Source organism: Podarcis raffonei, chromosome 7 (assembly GCF_027172205.1).
Source record: "Podarcis raffonei isolate rPodRaf1 chromosome 7, rPodRaf1.pri, whole genome shotgun sequence".
Taxonomy (NCBI): domain Eukaryota; kingdom Metazoa; phylum Chordata; class Lepidosauria; order Squamata; family Lacertidae; genus Podarcis; species Podarcis raffonei.
In genome coordinates this window covers 16,446-35,809 of record NC_070608.1, presented here as the reverse complement: position 1 = coordinate 35,809, position 19,364 = coordinate 16,446, and the positions used below count along the sequence as shown (strand labels likewise).

The 19,364-nt window shown below is 48.8% G+C and overlaps 1 protein-coding gene across 1 annotated transcript; it reads right to left on the bottom strand.

Annotated features, from left to right (window-relative positions):
* Positions 1 to 602: 602 nt before the first annotated feature.
* CCDC166 (coiled-coil domain containing 166) lies at positions 603 to 4,825 on the bottom strand. Its single transcript, XM_053394968.1, has 2 exons — positions 4,658 to 4,825; positions 603 to 1,754 (listed from the first exon to the last, which is right to left on the bottom strand). The coding sequence occupies exon 2, from the start codon at positions 1,724 to 1,726 to the stop codon at positions 698 to 700; it is 1,029 nt and encodes a 342-aa protein (XP_053250943.1). The 5' UTR covers positions 1,727 to 1,754; positions 4,658 to 4,825; the 3' UTR covers positions 603 to 697.
* Positions 4,826 to 19,364: the final 14,539 nt, after the last annotated feature.

Below are 19,364 nucleotides of genomic sequence, written 5' to 3'. Positions count from 1 at the left end.
ATGTGCTATCAGAAGTAAGCCTCTGTGTTCGGGAGCAGGCACACTTGCACACCGGCACTACTGAGTCAAAGCTGTTTCTGAGATCCTTTCCCTAACCAGACTACGCATCCATCAATGTGTCACCAAGGAGACAGAGGCTGGGAAAGTGACATTTATTTTATATATTTCTGTGTCACACTTTAGCACAAAAATTCCCAGGAAACTTACAACAAGAACAAAACAGTAAGAACAAAAATAACACTAAGACAACCAACAAGAGTTTTAAATGTTTAAACTCTGCACAAAGACCAGCGATGTTGCTGCCCTCCCCTACTGACAGGAGGGCTGTGTGCCTGGCACTGCTTCTGCCCCTTTCTGTTGCCATCTTGACTTGGCCGTTGACCTGGGCTTCGCCTCTCTGAGAGGAATCAGCAGCAGTCACAATCCCTCGGGGTGCTTGCCTGGTAGCAGTGGGACAACTCAGCCCTGGGGCCAGGTGCTGGGACCAAGAGTGTCATCTCGAGGCAATGTGAGGGATGCTTAGCAGCTGCACAGGGCCTGGGGCTTAGCTGGCTCTGTGGAAGAGGACCCTGGTTGGCATGTGATGCACCTTGTATGATTGACCCTGGAACATGTTTAAGGGGCATGTTACCTTATCCATACACCTTCTTGGTGGTGAAAGTAGGAGAAACAGGAAGCTGCAATCTCCAGCTCCAGCTCACTGGTACTTTGTAGGGAGTGAGGCACTGGGAATCCTAAGTAATGGCAAGCTCTCTGGCTGCAACCTTGGGACCTGTTCCCCGCCTGTGAGAAACCTGGAGCTGATTTCCTGCGTGGCAATGACTCTGCTCCTAACCGGTGTGGTACATCTGAAGCTGGTGCCACTGGGGATGAGCAGCCGAGCCCCTCGATGCCTAAGCCACCTGCGCAAGCGGGCAAGGTCTTGCCTGTACTGGTGCTCTCGCAGCAGCAGCTGCTGCTGCGCCTTCAGGTGAAGCACAAGGGATTTCAGCACTTTGGCCTCTCTGATGAGGTCCACAAGCTCATGACGCAGGCGCCGGTTGTCAGCTTTCACCTGCTTAGTGTGCCGGATGAGACTGCGCACTGCTTCCTTTTCAGCCAGCCTCGCCAGAGCCTGGATCTTCAGCTGAGCTTGCATCTCATAGTCTGTCACCTGCTGTACATGTTCACTCTTGAGCTTGTGCATTTGCTCCGTGTGCAGCACTTTCATGACCAGCAGCTCCTTCTCCAGGTCCCGGATCCGCGTCAGCTGCTGGAACTGCAGCTCCTGGTAAGGCTGCAGTGCTTCAATTTCCTTGTTCACGAGGGAGAGCTTTGTCTCCATCTCTATCAGCTGGGACCTCACATCCCTCTCCTTTTCCTGGTACTCAGTGGTCAGCTTTGCCTTCTGCTTCCGGATCTGGATTAAGTCTGAGAGATTCTGGTCATTCAGAGAAATGATGGCGTTCTGGTTGCGGAGGGTGCGTCTGTTTATGTAGGAGATGTAGACTTTGTTGATATCTCGGATCTTTTGGGCTTCCTTGTCCAGGAACTCGTTTTCCCACTGAAAGTTCCTCACACGCTGAGTGTATGTTTTGATGTGCTCTGTCAAGGTTTCAAATTCCTTCTGCAGGTATATCTCCCTCTCACTGACGTATGGCAAGGAACTTGTTTGCCCCTTGGCTGCATCCTTGGCTTTCTTCTTGGCTTTCTTCTTCGGTTTGGTGTTTTTCTTCTTTGGTGGCATCTTGGGCTAAGGGGTCGGGTTCTAGACACTGCCAGATGTGATTATTGTTATTGTTACTGTAAAAGATGAATTGTTCTTACTAAACTAAACCCAAACTCTTGCCTCATAGGGGAGTTGTTCCATTCCCTTGATCACATTGCTTTCCCTTTTCCAACTCTAAAATATCATTTCCGAGGGGAGTGACCGGTAGTCAAACTATGGTTGCACCATAGATTTGTATAATGGCAATATGAAATTGGCAGTTTTACTTCCAATTCCTTTCCTAATGATCTCTAGCATGGATGCACACTAGGGAAAGACAAATACATGGAACTACCTGCTGTGACCCCCACGGTCTTGTTCTTGGTTCACCAGTGCCAGTTCAGACCCCATTAGCCTATGTGTGAAACTAAGATTCCCCCCCCCCCAACATACATCCCTTTAGACTTTTCTTATTTTCTCTTATTATTAATTACAATTATACACCACCAACCATCACAGGGTGGTTTACAACATAAAAACACAAAATACACAACATAATAGCAACCCTGCATCTGAATGACAATGTCCATCAACTTTGGGGGGATTCGGCTCCCTAAAATATTTTACAGTGAGCTGAAGGGACCTTGGCCCCTAGAAGCTGGCTCCTGCTCCACAGTGAAAGCAATATCAAAAGCTGAACTGCACCGCCAGGTTAATCTGGCACTTTTAAATGCCAATAAAGGAGATTGATGATAGAAATAAATTTGATCCATACTCGCATGCCAAACTCACGCTGTGGGGAAACCCTATATTAAAAATTGATAAAAAGATGGTAATATGGAAAAACTGGATGGAAGCAGGTATATTACCTCTGGACCAACTGATAGATGAGGAACATGAGTTTTATACTTATGCTGTTTTAAGATGGGGCTCAGTGGCAGTACTTTCAGGTACAACATCTCCTAACAAGTCTGTTTGGGCCACAACTTTCTCAATTTCTGAGACACCTGTGATACTGAGCAATTGAGTAATTCACTTGAAACAAAAAAAGCCTGCAATTACTTTTTATAGAGACCTACTAACCATAAATAAGTTTGATATCCAGATCTTAAGAAATGAATGAAATAAAGAATTAGAAATTTCAATATTACCTAGACAATGGGAAAGTATTTTAGCTGCTATACCCATGGTATCAATGGATCTTAAGACTTATACAGCAGAAAATAATATTTAGAATCTATTGGACTCCTTTACATCTGTATAAAAAATGATTTGCTAAGATTGCTTTATGCTGGAGATGTGTTAAAGACCATGCCTCCCTGAAACATATGTTTATACCGTGTTCTATACTTAATTTTGGGAGAAAGTGCTGGATTTTATAAATATGACTGTTCAGAAAAAAACCTAAAATTTTTCAGCAGAGAATATTCTTCTGAACCATATGAGTTAACTATATGGAAATCTAAACCACTGAGCCTCTTGGGCTTGCTGATCAGAAGGTCGGCAGTTCGAATCCCCGCGACGGGGTGAGCTCCTGTTGCTCTGTCCCAGCTCCTGACAACCTAGCAGTTTGAAAGCATGCCAGTGCAAGTAGATAAATAGGTATCGCTGTGGCGGGAAGGTAAATGACATTTCCATGTACTCTGGTTTCTGTCACGGTGTCCTGTTGCACCAGAAGTGGTGTAGTCCTGCTGGCCACATGACCCGGAAAGCTGTCTGCAGACAACCGCTGGCTCCCTCGGCCTGAAGCAAGTTGAGCGCTGCAACCCCAGAGTCGCCTTTAACTGGACTTAACCGTCCAGGGGTCCTTTACCTTTTTACCTTTTTTACACTGTGGATTCATGCACAGCTTTTTAAAAAATGGGTTTGGCAAAATGCATTCCCCCCCCCCCTTTATTGGAATTGGGGATTTGAACCACCGACCTTCTGATTGGCAAGCCCAAGAGGTTCAGTGGTTTAGACCACAATGCCGCCCACCCCCCACACCCCCGGTCCCTAATCAACCGTGTAATGGAATGGGGAAAAGAGGCAAAGTGGAGCTCCAGCTCTAGCAGCAGAAGCAGTTTCTGTTTCACAGTTAGTAGTAGTTCCATTTTATTCTGAACTATTCAGACATAATTTGGAGGACCGGGCTTGGTTGTAAGCACCACCACACTTTAGGTAGGGTTGTGTCAGGGAACTGCCATCAGTGCTGAAGGGAGAGAGCAAGCTCCAGAGGGATTCCAGAGAGCGTCCCGGGAGGGGGAGAGGCAGCCCAGCTTCTGGGGAAGAGAATCAGCATAGCACCAGTGGAGAAGGGGGGCAGATGGGGAATCAGCGAGGCGGTCCCATGACTCCTTGCCGGGGACCAGCGGGGAGAGTAAGGGTCCTCCGCTGCCTACTCCCTCCTTGCGCAGAAGGCTTCCGCGCAGGGAGAGTAGGAGGAGACTAGGCGTCAAAGAGCTTCTTTGTTGGAAGAAGTTTAAGAAACGCCCACTGACGGATTCTGCCAGCGATTGAGACAGCCATGGGTGAGTGGCTGTCCGGACAGAAAAGGTTCACTCAGGCAACCCAGCCGGGTGTTGGCACCGGCTTACGCACGAGCAACCCCTAGAACCATTACAGGTTGTAACAGAGAAACTGAAGCAGATTCAGAAAAGGAGAAGAAAGTTGGCCAAAGATGTGCAAAACCTATTAGAAAAGGTTGAGGAAACTGGCTTTGTTTAGTCTGCTGTAGACTTGGGGAGGAGAGGCAGGAGAACAACCTTCAGGTACTTGAAGGGCCATTCTCATAAAGAGGTCAAAACCTTGCTCTCTGTCACTCTCCCCACAGGAGAAGGCAGCACTAGGTCTAATGGTCCTCAATCTCACAACTGATGGTTGGGCTGGAGTTCAAAAGGATTCCTGTGGGCTGCCTAGGACTGCAGTTGTTCTTGTGTGGAAATAGAGTGACTCCCACAAACGCAGCAAACCACTGGATGTCTCACTAACCTGGGTGCTATGATTGCCTCTCTTATCCCCCAACTCTTGCCTGGCACCTCTGTGATGACCAGAGGAGAGGCTGTAGAAAATGCACAGGAAGCTGCAGTTGGCTGACAACCACCGGGCATCGTTGGAAAGTGGGTTGTTTCCATGGCGATGGAACACTGGCATAACTGACCTTGTCCAGCACTGCCAGCTGGCCTTGTGGCCCAACTCTAGGCTTTGCCTAGGCTGCTGTTACAAATGTGTCAGAAGTGGTGGAGGGCAACAGAGGCCTTGGCACCAAGAGAAGGCAGTGCTACCATGCAGGACATGCTGAACTCTTTAGTGTCTCCAATTCAGAAAGGGGTCTTCTCATCCCCACACAATCCTCCCTCAAAATAAAACAGGCTCAGTGTCTTTAAAAATCACTGGCATTTTTTTTAAGGGAAAGGTTTCTCATCTCCCCACTTCTTAAGCCATTTCTACCAAAGTTCACGAGAATTGTATGCTGAACTTCAACTCCAGTAAATTACTCCAGAACCAAAACCCACAGTCAATTTCTCAACACTAACAGCACAGGAGTCCAACAAAACAGCTGGAAGGTTCCATGCTGGCAAATGTCACATCAGATCAGAGAACCAGGAGCCAATGGCTGTGAAAGGCCTTCCAAAGGGCCGAGACCACGAGGCTTTGTGGAGGGCTAGACCTTCGCTGAGGTCTCACAGAGTTAATGTTCCTCCCTCACCTCACTAAGCTGAGTTGCAGCCTGGCTGGTCTCTGGCCCCACCTACCCTGCCATCTACAAATCCACTTGTTTCCTAGACCTTCTTGGAGGTCCCAATTTCTGCCTCTAGGTGGAAGTTAGTGCCCCCCCCCCATTTCTTGTTTCTGTTTGCACAGCCTTGGCTCCTGGTTCTCTGATCTGATGTGACATTTGCCAGCATGGCACCTTCCAGCATGCCTGTCCCTGGGGCCTCCTCCACTAGGGAGCATACTCAAGGAATTCTTAGTCCCTCAGATAAGGTGGCCAGAGCTCATAGCCTATCTGAGAAGAGAGTTAACACTTTTTGTCACTTGCTCAGCTTCCACAGCCAGTCCAAATGGGTTTTCTGGGAAAGACACTGGGGAGTGGAGTCATTGGGCAGTGACCTGAGAGACAGAATTATTATTTTTTCCCCTTAAAATGATTTAGACTTAAAAAGCAAAAGCAAAATTTATTTTCTCTCTGAGTTGGTACTCACGTATGATTATTAGAAAATCTTAATGCCTTGAAATGCTAAGGTCTAGAGAGCAAAATCATAAAAGAAGTGGAAAACCTCAGGATCCCTTACCTAAGAGATCTACAGCAAACCTTTTTAGAACTAAAATATCCACCTGATGAAGTTAAACAACAGATCAACAAAGCCAGCCTGATAACTTGCTGCAAGACAGACCCAAAAGAGAAAGTAACAGAGCACCACTAGTAATCACATACAGCTCCCAAGTTCAATGCATCATCAGAGATCTACAACCTCTCCTAGACAATGACAGTTCTCTTTCTCAAGCTCTGGGAGGAAGATCTTTCATTGCCTACAGACAGCCACCCAATCTTAAACAACTCCTCACCCACAATAATACAACAACCAGACTTAACATGGACATTGGTACCAGAGCCTGCAATAAACCCAGATGCCAACTTTGCTGCCACATACACCTAGACAACACCATTACTGGCCCCAATAACATCCAACATACCATCTCAGGACTATTTAATTGCTCTTCTTCTAACATTGTGTATGCCAGCAGTGCCCTTCAGCTCTCTATATTGGACAAACAGGCCAAACCCTACACCAAAGGATAAATGGACATAAATCTGATATCAGAAATCACAAGACAGAGAAACCAGTAGGAGAACACTTCAATTTCCCAGGACATTCAATAAAGTATCTCAAAATTCTTATTACAAAAGAATTTCAGAAACAGACTAGAAAGAGAAGTTGCTGAATTGCGACTTATTACCAAACTTAAAACCGTGGAGAGACCTGGTCTGAATAGAGACACGGATTCTTAGCTCATTATATAAAGCTATTTTTAGCCATCTCACCCATTGCTTTTTCCTGTAACACCAATTGCAGTAATTAACAGTCGTCAACAGGTTTACCACACCTATCAGCCAATCCACCTCATGAGAAGAGAAGACTCCCTGGAAAAGACCCTGATGTTGGGAAAGATGGAGGGCACAAGGAGAAGGGGACAACAGAGGACGAGATGGTTGGACAGTGTTTTCGAAGCTACCAGCATGAGTTTAACCAAACTGCTGGAGGCAGTGGAAGACAGAAGTGCCTGGCGTGCTCTGGTCCATGGGGTCACGAAGAGTCGGACACGACTAAACGACTAAACAACAATCAGCCAATCACCCACTCCCACCACCCTTCTGAGTAATACCCCTCCCCACCCTCTCACTATATATAAGGGTCTGGTGACTTCTGTTTCAGCGTGTCTGAAGAAGTGTGCATGCACACGAAAGCTCATACCAATAACAAACTTAGTTGGTCTTTAAGGTGCTACTGGAAGGATTTTTAAAATTTTGTTTCATATACACTTGACCCAGATTCCCTTCGCAAAAAGAAAGCACCCCGAACAGAACCACTGAGGGAAAGGTCCATTTCTCCCAAACCAAAAATTGTTTCGAAAGACAACCTGTGACTGAAACAGAAAACCGAACCCCTTCCCCTCACGTTGTGCAAGAAAACCTTCACAGTGAAGTTGTTGAAATCTGTACTTTGAGTACTTTAAAGACCAAGAGCATTACAGACAGTACTTTTGAAGATAACTTTGAATTCAAGGGTGTGGACGATTGCTCGAACAAAGTTCATTTCAGCTTAGGAAAAGCACCACTGAAAGATGAGCAAGACACCAGAGCGTCTCCCAAAGTGAGCCGCAAATGTGCAAATAGGCAAACACGACCCAAAAAGGAAAAGTCTGTATGCCTTTTCAAAGGCAGCCCAGGCACATTCAGCCACAGACGGAAACATTGCTTGTTTGGTGGGCTCTACCGGTCTGGAGCCATGGAGCAGAGTGCCCTCTGGTCACCCCTTCAGAGATGACACCCGGGGCAATCCACTCCCCCCGCCCCCCTCTTCCTATGCCACTGTGCAGAATAGACTGGGGAGGAAAGCGGATGGCGAATAAGATGGACGGAGGATGGAGAGGAGACTGGAAAGAAGAACCACTGAGAAAGCAACCAGGAAATAAAAAGGCTAAGGGGCCTGGGGTATTAAGCTGAGGAGGGGGGAAGTAAGTAAAATTGTTAAACAGAATTAGAGAAAGAGGAAAGGGGCTCTAATTATTAAATAATAATAATAATAATAATAATAATAATAATAATAATAATAATAATAATTTATTATTTGTACCCCACCCATCTGGCTGGGTTTCCCCAGCCACTCTGGGTGGCTTCCACAGAGACCAAAAATACACTAAAATGTCACACATTAAAAACTTCCCTGAACAGGGCTGCCTTAAGATGGCATATTAAAGGCATATTAAAGGTATAGTTAATCTTAAAATGGCATAGGAAAAAAGCTGAGTCAACTTCCGCCTTCTTCCTCACAGTAAAGGAACCAGCAGCAGCGTCAGGATGATATAGCTTAGAGGCTGATCAATGCAATAAACTGCTTCTGTATACCAACCTTGTATTACCTGCAGCAACATCTAGTGACAAGAGGCGTAATTGCCACCAGCCAGTCCAAATTAATGGAAAAGACTGGGAAACCTTAGTAACTCATTTTAACAATTCTAGTATTTAAATATATTTGCAAATATTTTCTTACCAATTCTTCAAACCATAGATAATATATTATATTGGGTGCATGAACTTGTATTAAATTCTATCAATGGTCTGTGAGCAATTATAACAATTTTTATTAATTGATTGTAATTATAACAAAAAAGGTGATTGCAAATGACCTGATGAATTTTATTAATTGAACGCCTATACATAGAATTTAGATTTAGATATTAGATTTTAAGATCATAAGGAGTGGAATGCGATTTTTGAATTAGTTTTTCCCCCAATAAGGTATCAATGTTAAAGTATTAACTTCTTAGATACCCCCAGATCTCTCTTACTAGACGCAACTCTGAATTTAGTATCAACAGCAATAACAGATTATAAAAAACTGGGACAAAGTCTATCTTGGTGTGCATATAGGGAGGTGTGGGCGTATAAAGAAGACAACACAATGTCTACCAATAAGAAATCACAATGAATCCCAGTGGGAACTGCAAGGAGGCAATCTATGGTCGAAATAGATACCAATGTAGACTTAAGAGATTTAATCATAGGCATGAACAAATCCATCAACGATAAATTAGATATTATGGGAAACAACACTGAGCAGAACTCTAGATTAATAATGTACTTAACTGGAGAAATAAAGGACTTGACCATTAAAAATCTAGAGATCGAGAAGACTGTCCACGATTTAAAATCAGAAACTAGTAAACAAGAGGAAATTATGAAAGAAAGTCCGCCCTGTCTGGAGCCACATTTCCCTGTGTGCTCACCATTCTAGGCAACAAGAAATGTTGCATTTGACTGCATCATTGATGAGAGATCCCACAGGGGGAACCTGGGTCTGATCCTGGCATCCCCTGCAGGCCACCCCCTGCCACTCTCCTGGCATTGTCTTGAGGTCAGGGGGCCACATCAGTGGGGCTCATTGCAAAGCCTGTCTGGCGCAGGGGTGCTCTGTAGCCAAGCCAAGCAGATCTCACTGAAGGCACCAGGGGGCTGCAGACAGGACCTTCCAGACGAGGAACTCCCTGGTGCAGCCACCCAAGCTGATTGGAGCTGCCCGCCAGCTTCCCCTGCAAGGAGGTCCCATGAAGCATGCAAGCGTCCCTTTGCCACCGTGTCCTTCCCTGGCGGGTGGCGCTGTGGGAATCCCCGCGGCAGGGTGCGCTCCCGTTGCTCGGTCCCAGCGCCTGCCAACCTAGCAGTTCAAAAGCACCCCCAGGTGCAAGTAGATAAATAGGGACTGCTTACTGGCGGGAAGGTAAACGGCGTTTCCGTGCACTGCGCTGGCTCGCCAGATGCAGCTTTGTCACGCTGGCCACGTGACCCAGAAGTGTCTCCGGACAGCGCTGGCCCCTGGCCTCTTAAGTGAGATGGGCACACAACCCCAGAGTCTGTCAAGACTGGCCCGTATGGGCAGGGGTACCTTTACCTTTACCTTCCCTGGCCACACCTGCCGGCACAGGTGGCATCAGGTGGGGGGCAGGTGGGCATGGCATGGGGGGAAATGGTCTCAGGGACCAAACAGGGAGCCCAGCTGAGCTTTCTCAGCACCGCCCTTTGCCACAAGAGCAGCCACAGGCTTCTTCTGCTGCCCTTTCCCCCCTTCAGGCTTAATGCCTCTCCTGGGGCTGTCTCCTGCAGGCTGAGCCAGGCAGAGAATCCATGGGGAGCTCAAGCAGGGGCTTCTGGAAAGGGAGCCTAGCAGTTAGAGCCTTGGGGGTCACTGGGAATGCATCCCAAGCTGCCCCCGAATGGTGCCTTCCTTGCCCAGCTTCTGTTTCAGACCATTCTCTGTGTCTTCCAAGACTCCTGGCAAATGAGTTCACCAACGACATGAGGCTCTCTTGGGAAAAGTTCTTTGATGCCGTCTTTGCAGAAGTAGAAGCCGCCTACAGTCACACCTTTCTGCCCTAGAAAAAGGAGGGGCCTCCCCCAGTTACCCTGCTCTCTCCCCCTCCCCTTCTTATGTTTGTATTGATGGAATAAAGAGGACACCATTTACTTTCTGGACCTCTGTCCGGGGTGCCTGGTCAATTCTGCAGTGCCACGGGTTCCTTGCAGGATTGGGACCACTTCTCCACAGGTGTAGAAGCATGCCTAAGGCCATAGCAAGGTCAAGCAAGGGAGCAGAGATGTAGCTCAGAGGCTGAGCACCTGCCTTGCATGCAGAAGGCATCGCCAGGAGAAGCTGGCAGAGAGATCCCCTGCCTGGAAACCTGGAGATCCATTGGTCCGTAAAGGCAGTAATGAGCCAGTCTGGCCTGTCCCCTGGCAGGCTACCATCTTCCTTTGAGACTACATGGGCCAAGGCAAAAGTCAGAAGAAGGGTGAGGCTCAAGCTGGCAGGATGGGGAGAGTCCAGGAAGATCCCCTGCAGAAGCAGGCAAGAGAAGGCAGGATGGTGGGAGATGACTGGCTGGTGGCGTCCCAGGGCAGCTTTGGCATGAAAGGGTGAGGCGGCCCAGGCCTGAGTTCTGCCGTGGGTGCTTGGGTGGCTGCCCACATGCCTGCCAGTCAGCAGCCACAGCTCTGCAACAGAGAAGCTGTTTGGCATGCAGAAGTTCCCAGCTTCATTCCCCACGTAGGCCTTTCTCCACACTAGGCAGCTTCCCAGCTGCGGTCTTTCCCTTGGATTGGGCAGGGCCCTGGACTCCCCGTCCTCTAGAGAGACTGGTCTGGGGCAGGAGAGCAGGCAAGCGCCATTCTTTCCTGCTCCCCATTGCCCTTCTGCAGCTCAGAGCAGCCTTCTCTGAAGAATCTCCTGAGCCCCACAACTCACACAGGCGAATGCCCACATGATACCCTAAGCCCTGCCCTGGAGTTCTGTTGGCTCAGGCAGCAGTAGCCCACCCCCAGCCCTGCTGCCAGCCCCTTAACCCCCACACAGCACCCCATGCAGCCACTACCTGCCCTCCACGCTGGCAGGAAGCCTCTAGGGAACCCCCACAGCCCTCCTTTGCCCAAAGGCTTTGGCCCAGCAGTCCAGGGGAGGAGATAGGATGCTTAGGCAGCAGTAAAGGGGCCTTTCCACTTCATTGCTGTATTTTTAGGTAACGGGGCCAAAAGCCCGGCTGGCCTGAGGACTCTGCAGCCCCTTCGGTGGGGCGCATGAGCTGATGGGGGGCACCAGACCAAGGCCTCACTTCCCAAAGGGCTGTTCTTTCTGCCATTCCCACCCAGGAGCAGCAGGGGGCGCCTGCGCGCAGGGAATCCAGCGGCTGCCCCGAGGCCCCACAGCCAACTCGGTTCTGCCACAAAGGTGCGTAAAGTTTGCCTTCCTGACTAGCCAGCCTGGGAGCCACCTCATGGCCCGAGGCTCTGCCTGGCCGAGCGGGACGTGGGACGCTGAGGAAGGAGCTTGCATGAGCAGCCCCTGTGATGGCAGCTAGATGGGCATTTGGCCTGATCCATCGGGCTCCGCTTAGCTTCTTAGAGCATCATCTCAGAGAGCAGCAGCGGGGAAGGAGAGGGGAGCAGGAAGCTGCCCCCTCTCTCTGCCGGGGCTGTGGGTATTTTTTAGAGGGTCTGGTTCCCCAGAAACAGGTAGACAAGTCGTGCATCCAAAGCAACGAGCAGAGGAGGAATAACCTCCGCCGGGAGCCCAGAGAGAAGAATTGCCTTGGTGCGTCTGCAGCAGCACAACTGGACATCTTCAGGTGCCCTGGCCCCCAACTGCAGCAAAACATGACTCGCCTCTCGCATATCGGCCTCTGCAGCCACAGCAGGTGCTGCAACCTTCCAACGTGTTATGTACTGAGTTGAATAGGATCCAAACTGCAGCAGTCTGATTGGTCCTAGAACAATAGGATCCAAAAGGCAGCAGTCTGATTGGTCCTAGAACAATAGGATTCAGAATGCAGCAGTCTGATTGGTCCTAGAACAATGCAGCAGTATGATTGGTTGGCAGGAACCACCCAATCATGCTCCAGATAGAAGTGAATCCACAACCTGATTGGCTTACAGTAGAATTCCGGAATTAGCCAATCATGTGCAGCCCATTGTGTAAATAATGTATATAAAGCAGATACTTTGAGGGGACTTTCATTCATTCCTCCTCACCACTATGAGCTGAATAAAGAGCATGAAATCACTTTGCAACTCTGAGTATATTTCACAACGGTTTGACTTGACCCCCAAAAGTGCACTCCCCCGTTGTATCCCAAGACGCAGGGATGCAAACTCTGGTTCCCCTCTTGCAACCCGGACAGCTTTTGCCCTGCCTCTGGGCGGCGGCGCCATTGCAAAGGGCCTCCTGGCGCTGGGCTAGATCTGCCCCACACAGCCCACCTGTGCCACTGTGGGCGTGGCTCCTCCGATTCATCCTGGAGAAGAGTGACTAGTGGGGTGCCACAGGGTTCTGTCTTGGGCCCGGTCTTATTCAACATCTTTATCAACGACTTGGATGATGGACTCAAGGGCATCCTGATCAAATTTGCAGATGACACCAAACTGGGAGGGGTGGCTAACACCCCAGAGGACATGATCACACTTCAAAACGACCTTGACAGATTGGAGAACTGGGCCAAAACAAACAAGATGAATTTTAACAGGGAGAAATGTAAAGTATTGCACTTGGGCAAAAAAAATGAGAGGCACAAATACAAGATGGGTGACACCTGGCTTGAGAGCAGTACATGTGAAAAGGATCTAGGAGTCTTGGTTGACCACAAACTTGACATGAGCCAACAGTGTGACGCGGCAGCTAAAAAAGCCAATGCAATTCTGGGCTGCATCAATAGGAGTATAGCATCTAGATCAAGGGAAGTAATAGTGCCACTGTATTCTGCTCTGGTCAGACCTCACCTGGAGTACTGTGTCCAGTTCTGGGCACCACAGTTCAAGAAGGACACTGAGAAACTGGAACATGTCCAGAGGAGGGCAACCAAAATGGTCAAAGGCCTGGAAACGATGCCTTATGAGGAACGGCTAAGGGAGCTGGGCATGTTTAGCCTGGAGAAGAGGAGGCTAAGGGGTGATATGATAGCCATGTTCAAATATATAAAAGGATGTCACATAGAGGAGGGAGAAAGGTTGTTTTCTCCTGCTCCAGAGAAGCGGACACGGAGCAATGGATCCAAACTGCAGGAAAGAAGATTCCACCTAAACATTAGGAAGAACTTCCTGACAGTAAGAGCTGTTCGACAGTGGAATTTGCTGCCAAGGAGTGTGGTGGAGTCTCCTTCTTTGGAGGTCTTTAAGCAGAGGCTTGACAACCATATGTCAGGAGTGCTCTGATGGTGTTTCCTGCTTGGCAGGGGGTTGGACTCGATGGCCCTTGTGGTCTCTTCCAACTCTATGATTCTATGATTCTATGATTGCTGTGAGCAGATGGGGTGGGGGAGGGAGGGCGCCCCCCCTTGCCACGCGCCCTTCCCATTGCTCTGGTGGGTCCTAGTGATCTCGGGAACTGGCGGTGGTTCCAGAGCCCGAGTCACCCTCTCCCAGGCAGGGTTCCTGCTTGCGGGGCTCTTTCCGTGCCCTCTCAGTGCGGGTGTGGCGAAGACCCCTAGCACTGCCCCCCCCCCGGCCTTGAAGTGGGCTTGGCTGTGGGGAGGGGGCTGCCTCTGCCCTCGAGCGCAGGATCCTAGGAAGCTGCCTTCTATTGCATCCAACCCGGGCCGTATTGCATACACGAGCTGGCAGCTGTGGCTCTCGGGGCTTTCGGGCTGGACTGAGCCGGACTCTGCGCCCCCGTCCGGCAAAGGCCACGCGTGCCTGCGGTTCTTTCAGGGTCCCCACCTAGCAGGCGACTCGGTCCAAGGGCCCCGGGTTCAAGGAGCGCCAAGGTAGGGACTATCCCGCCGGACGGGGTCTCCCTCGCCAGAGCCGTCCAGGCCCCCGGGGTCCCCGTCTCCCTTCTTCCCGCCCGCCCCCAGTTCAGCCCAAGAATACGCTAGAGATCAGGGAGAGTCAAGAGGAGGTTTATTGGGGTGTTTGGGGTCGCGGGGCGGCGTCGAGGCGGCTTCTCTGAGGCGGGCTTGGGCTTTTGGGGGGCTAGCGGTACTTGTAGGTCAGCACGACGCCGACGCGGTCGAGGAACTTTTCCATGAAGACGAGGGTGCTGGCCTTGAGGAGCCTCGGGTGGTTGGCGGCGATGGCCACCAGGATTCAGTGGCCCAGCATCTGCGGGAGAGGCGGAGGGGGAGCGTTAAACGGGGCCTCGGACGGAGCGAAGCAGGGATCCAGCCCGCCCGCCCGCTCGGTGCCCCGACGGGGAGCGAGAGCGACTCACCGCGAAGTTGACGGGCTCCACGCGCAGCTTCTGGGCGTGCAGGTCGCTGAGCTTGTCGAAGGCGCCGGGGGCGATGCCGAAGTAGGTCTTAGTGGTGGGGTGCGCCGCGAACATCCTGCAGGAAGAGGAGCAGAGGAGCAGGAAGACGAGGTTCCGACTCCGGCCCGGCCCGCGGCCTCGTCCCCGGGAGAGGGTCCCTGCCCGACGGGCTGGGCTTACCTGATGATGGCCTCGGCGCTGATGTTCCCGGCGTTTAACTTGACCAGGGTCCGAACACGCATCAAGTAGCTCTCGTTGTCGCTGGTCATCTTGGCAGCTCAAAGTCTCGGGTGCCGTCGGAGCGCGCGCGGCCCTTTTATCGGGGGCGCCTCGCCCCGCCTGGGGCCTCTCCCTCTGTCTCCAGGGGCTCTCCGCCCATCAGCGCCGCCTCTGAGCACCTCCTGGAGAGGAGGGATAGGGGCCACGCCTGCAGGCTGTTACAGGGAAGGGGCGCCAACTGGCTGGGCTTCAGGCAAGCCCGGGAACGCCGCTTCTGTTCCGCCGCACCCCCGGCGTGCGGAGGCTGGCGAGGCTAACGCGGCTGCGTCTTTGCGACCTGGAGGAGCCGCTTCAAAGCAGCCGAACTCAATCGCGAAGCTCCGCAGCGGCCTGGGGCCGCCCCGATTTCCTCTATCCTAAGGTCTCTCCGTGGCTAAACTGAGCGTCCACGGTGAGAGGCAGTGACAATATTTCTTGGAATTTTATTGAAGAAATAGTCAATAATGTGATGACAGAGGAATTTAAGATAGAGAAAGGGACGGCGTCTTCTGCTCCTGAGCCTCTGACAACAAGGCTGCCCAATTTCCCCATTGCTTTTTATTTCGGTCCTGGAGGTTTTGTTACATATGATTAGAAGGGACCGTCTGATTAAAGGTATCCAGGTCGGAGCCAAACAATACAAATTGAAAGCTTTTGCAGATGACCTAGTTTTGACGTTACAGGAGCCAGAATCTAGTACCAAAAGAGTATTAGAACTAATTCAAGAATTTGGTCATGTGGCAGGATTTAAGCTGAACAAGTCAAAAACTAAAGTTCTTGAGAAAAATTTAACATCGATTGAGAAAGAGAGGTTTCAGAAGGAGACAGGCTTAACATTAGTTAAGAAAGTAAAATATCTGGGGGTTAATATGACAGCTAAGAACTTAAATTTATTTAAAGATAACTATGAGAAATGTTGGACAGAAGTGAAAAAAGACTTAGAAATATGGTCAAATTTGAAGCTTTCCTTGTTGGGTCGAATTGCAGCTATAAAGATGAATGTATTGCCAAAAATGTTATTTCTGTTTCAATCATTGCAAATTTTGGACAAGATGGACTGTTTCAAGAAGTGGCAGAGAGATATTTCTAGATTTGTCTGGCAGGGCAAGAAGCCCAGAATAAAATTTAAAATATTAACTGATGCAAAGGAAAGAGGCGGATTTGCCCTGCCAGACCTTAAACTTTACTATGAATCAGCAGCATTCTGCTGGTTGAAAGACTGGCTGCTTCTTGAGAACACGGACATTTTGGACCTAGAAGGTTTTAACAATGTTTTTGGGTGGCATGCATATTTGTGGTACGACAAGGTTAAAGTACATAAAGCATTTAAAAACCATATTGTCAGAAAAGCATTGTTCAATGTCTGGATAAGATACAAAGACTTACTGGAAAATAAAACCCCAAGGTGGTTGTCACCAATGGAAGCGAAGGCTCAGAAAAAGCTCAATATGGAGGCCAAATGGCTGAAATATTGGGAAATATTGGAACAAGAAGGAGATAAATTGAAATTGCAGAGTTTTGAGAAATTAAAAGATAAAGTGCGAGACTGGCTTCATTATTATCCTAAGGTCTCTCCGTGGCTAAACTGAGCGTCCACGGTGAGAGGCAGTGTACCTCTGCAAACGAAATATTTTTTTTAAAAAAATAGTCCAGTAGCACCTTAGAAACTCCCTTTTTCTTGGTATTAGCTTTCGTATGTATGCTAATACCAAGAACAATCTTAAGTAAAGGTAAAGGGACCCCTGACCATTAGGTCCAGTCGTGGCGGACTCTGGGGTTGCGGCGCTCATCTCGCTTTATTGGCTGAGGGAGCCAGCGTACAGCTTCCGGTTCATGTGGCCAGCATGACTAAGGGGCTTCTGGCGAACCAGAGCAGCGCATGGAAACGCCGCCGGAACAGTACCTGTTTATCTACTTGCACTTTGATGTGCTTTGGAACTGCTAGGTTGGCAGGAGCAGGGACCGAGCAACGGGAGCTCACCCCGTCACAGGGATTCGAACCGCTGACCTTCTGATCAGCAAGCCCTAGGCTCTGTGGTTTAACCCACAGCACCACCCGCGTCCCTAAGAACAAACTTAGTTGGTCTCTAAGGTGCTACTGGACTATTTTTTAAATTTTTTATTTCGTTTGCAGAGGTACTGCATCAGACCAACACGGCTACCTACCTGACGCTGAAAACGAGTAACAGGCCCTGCTCTCAAAGCGTCCGCGGGCTTTCAGGAGCCTTTCGACAAAGTACCTCACCAACTACTCCCCAGTAAACTTAGCAGTGAAGGAATAAGAGGAGTTGCTTTCCCTGCGGTTCCTGCATCGCAGGGGGTTGGAACAGATGACATCTGAGGTCCCTTCCAACTCTTCAATTCCATGATTCTAAGAGCAGAGAGGTCCTCTTCCGGATCAGGAGTTGGCTAAGTTTCCGGAAGCAGGGAGAAATGGACCTAGCCGCCAATGGAGAGATGTAGAAAGTGGAGTCCCCCAAGTATCGGGACCTGTACTTTCTAAACGACCCTAGAGTTATAGATGAGCTGCGAAGTGGCCACATTTGCTGGAGGCACTAAACTGTTCAGGGTCATTGTAACCAAAGGGTTACAATGACACTGAAGCTCTACAGGGATCATTAGGAAAGGAATTGACAATAAAGTAGCTACCCATATCATAATGCCATTATTCAAATCTATGGGGTGACCACAGGATATTGTAGAGCTGGACAAGGTTCAGGAAAGGGCCACAAAATGATCAAGGCGCTGGAGCGACGGCCCTATGGGGGAAAGTTGCGTGTTTGAGACTGGTTTAGAGAAAAGGCAAATAAAATGAGACATGGGGGAAGTTTAGAATGTTAAGCACAGCCTGGAGATCAGCCGTGCAGGGAAAGGTGTGTTGTTGTTTTTTACTTTAGATCAAGCTCAGAAAAAGGGGTCGAGAGATCCTTGAAAGGCAAGCAGGAGACACCTGCAGCAGTCTCTGAGGCTAAGTATTTGTTTTCAGTCCTAGAAACAAGCTCCTGTTTCTCAAATGCAGAGCGCTATTCCTGGTTTCCCCCTCCCCGCCAAAAACAGTATTCATTTGTTCCAATAGCTGAATTTGAAAGCTCTTGTTAAACAATCTGGGACCACAAAAAGCGCTGCAAGTTGTTTTTTTCTAAAACCAAGCGGTATATAAATGTTATGAAACAAACAAACCAACAAGTCCTAGGAGATCTACCACGAATCACTCAGTAGATCCTGATCTACCCCCTGCTCCCCCCAACACACCACTTCCCCCCTCCCATCGTTGGGGCAACTTTACGCCATCCCTTGACCTGGTGCCAGGAGGTTCTCAACTCACAGGGTTGTGGTGGGGAGGAGGACGACCACGTAGAGCACCTTGAGATCCTTGGAAGATATACATGTAATAAATAAATACAATGCAGCGAAAAGGAAAAAGAAAAAGAGTCTAAAAATATTTTTGGAATTAAACATTCTGAGGACCTAACTGCACATTACATGAAGTTGTTGTCAGTGGTTTGGGTTTTTTTTTAAAAAAGTTGATATGGGGAGGCACTTTTACAGTAGGATTACAATGTTTGGAGAAGGGAAGTTTCATCTTTTGTACCACAGTTGTGGAAGGATACAGAGAGCCCAGCAACAGGTGACTTGGAAATGGCAGGCAGCCCTAGCCAGAACCAAGAGGACCTCTGGCACCTCCTGCCCTGCTGTGCTATGCCTCGAGCCCTTGCCATGTGGGCTCTCTAACAATAATAGTAATTATAATTATAATTATAATAATTAAAATAATAATAATTGTTATTTATACTCCGCCCATCTGGCCTAGTTTCCCCAGCCACTCTTGGTGGCTCCCTGCAGAATATTAAAAACAGGATAAAACATCAATCATTAAAAACTTCCCTAAACAGGGCTGCCTTCAGATGTCTTCTAAAAGTCAGATAGTTGTTTATTTCCTTGACATCTGATGGGAGGGTGCTCCACAGGCCGGGCGCCACTACCGAGAAGACCCATCCATCATATGTGGTGGATGTGTCCCAAGGTGAAAGACTTCTGGGAAAAGATTTATTATGAGTTCAAGAAAATGTTGAAAAATAAATTTATTAAGAAACCAGAAGCCTTTCTACTTGGAATAATAGGACTGGAATTGCCCAAAAAGGATGTTAGATTGTTTTTGTATGCCACTACAGCGGCAAGACTACTAATAGTAAAAAACTGGAAATCCCAAGAAATACCAACAATAGAAGAATGGCAGAAGAAGATGTTGGACTTTTTGGAGCTGCTGACCTGACTGGAAGAATCCGTGATCAGAAGGAGGAGAAGACTCAAGAAGATTGGAAGAAATTTAAAGATATTTGGCTAAATATTGTAATATAAGAAAATGGAAGTTACTTGGAAGTAAAAAATAGGCGGACAATTATAACAATAACGGGTTGTAAAAC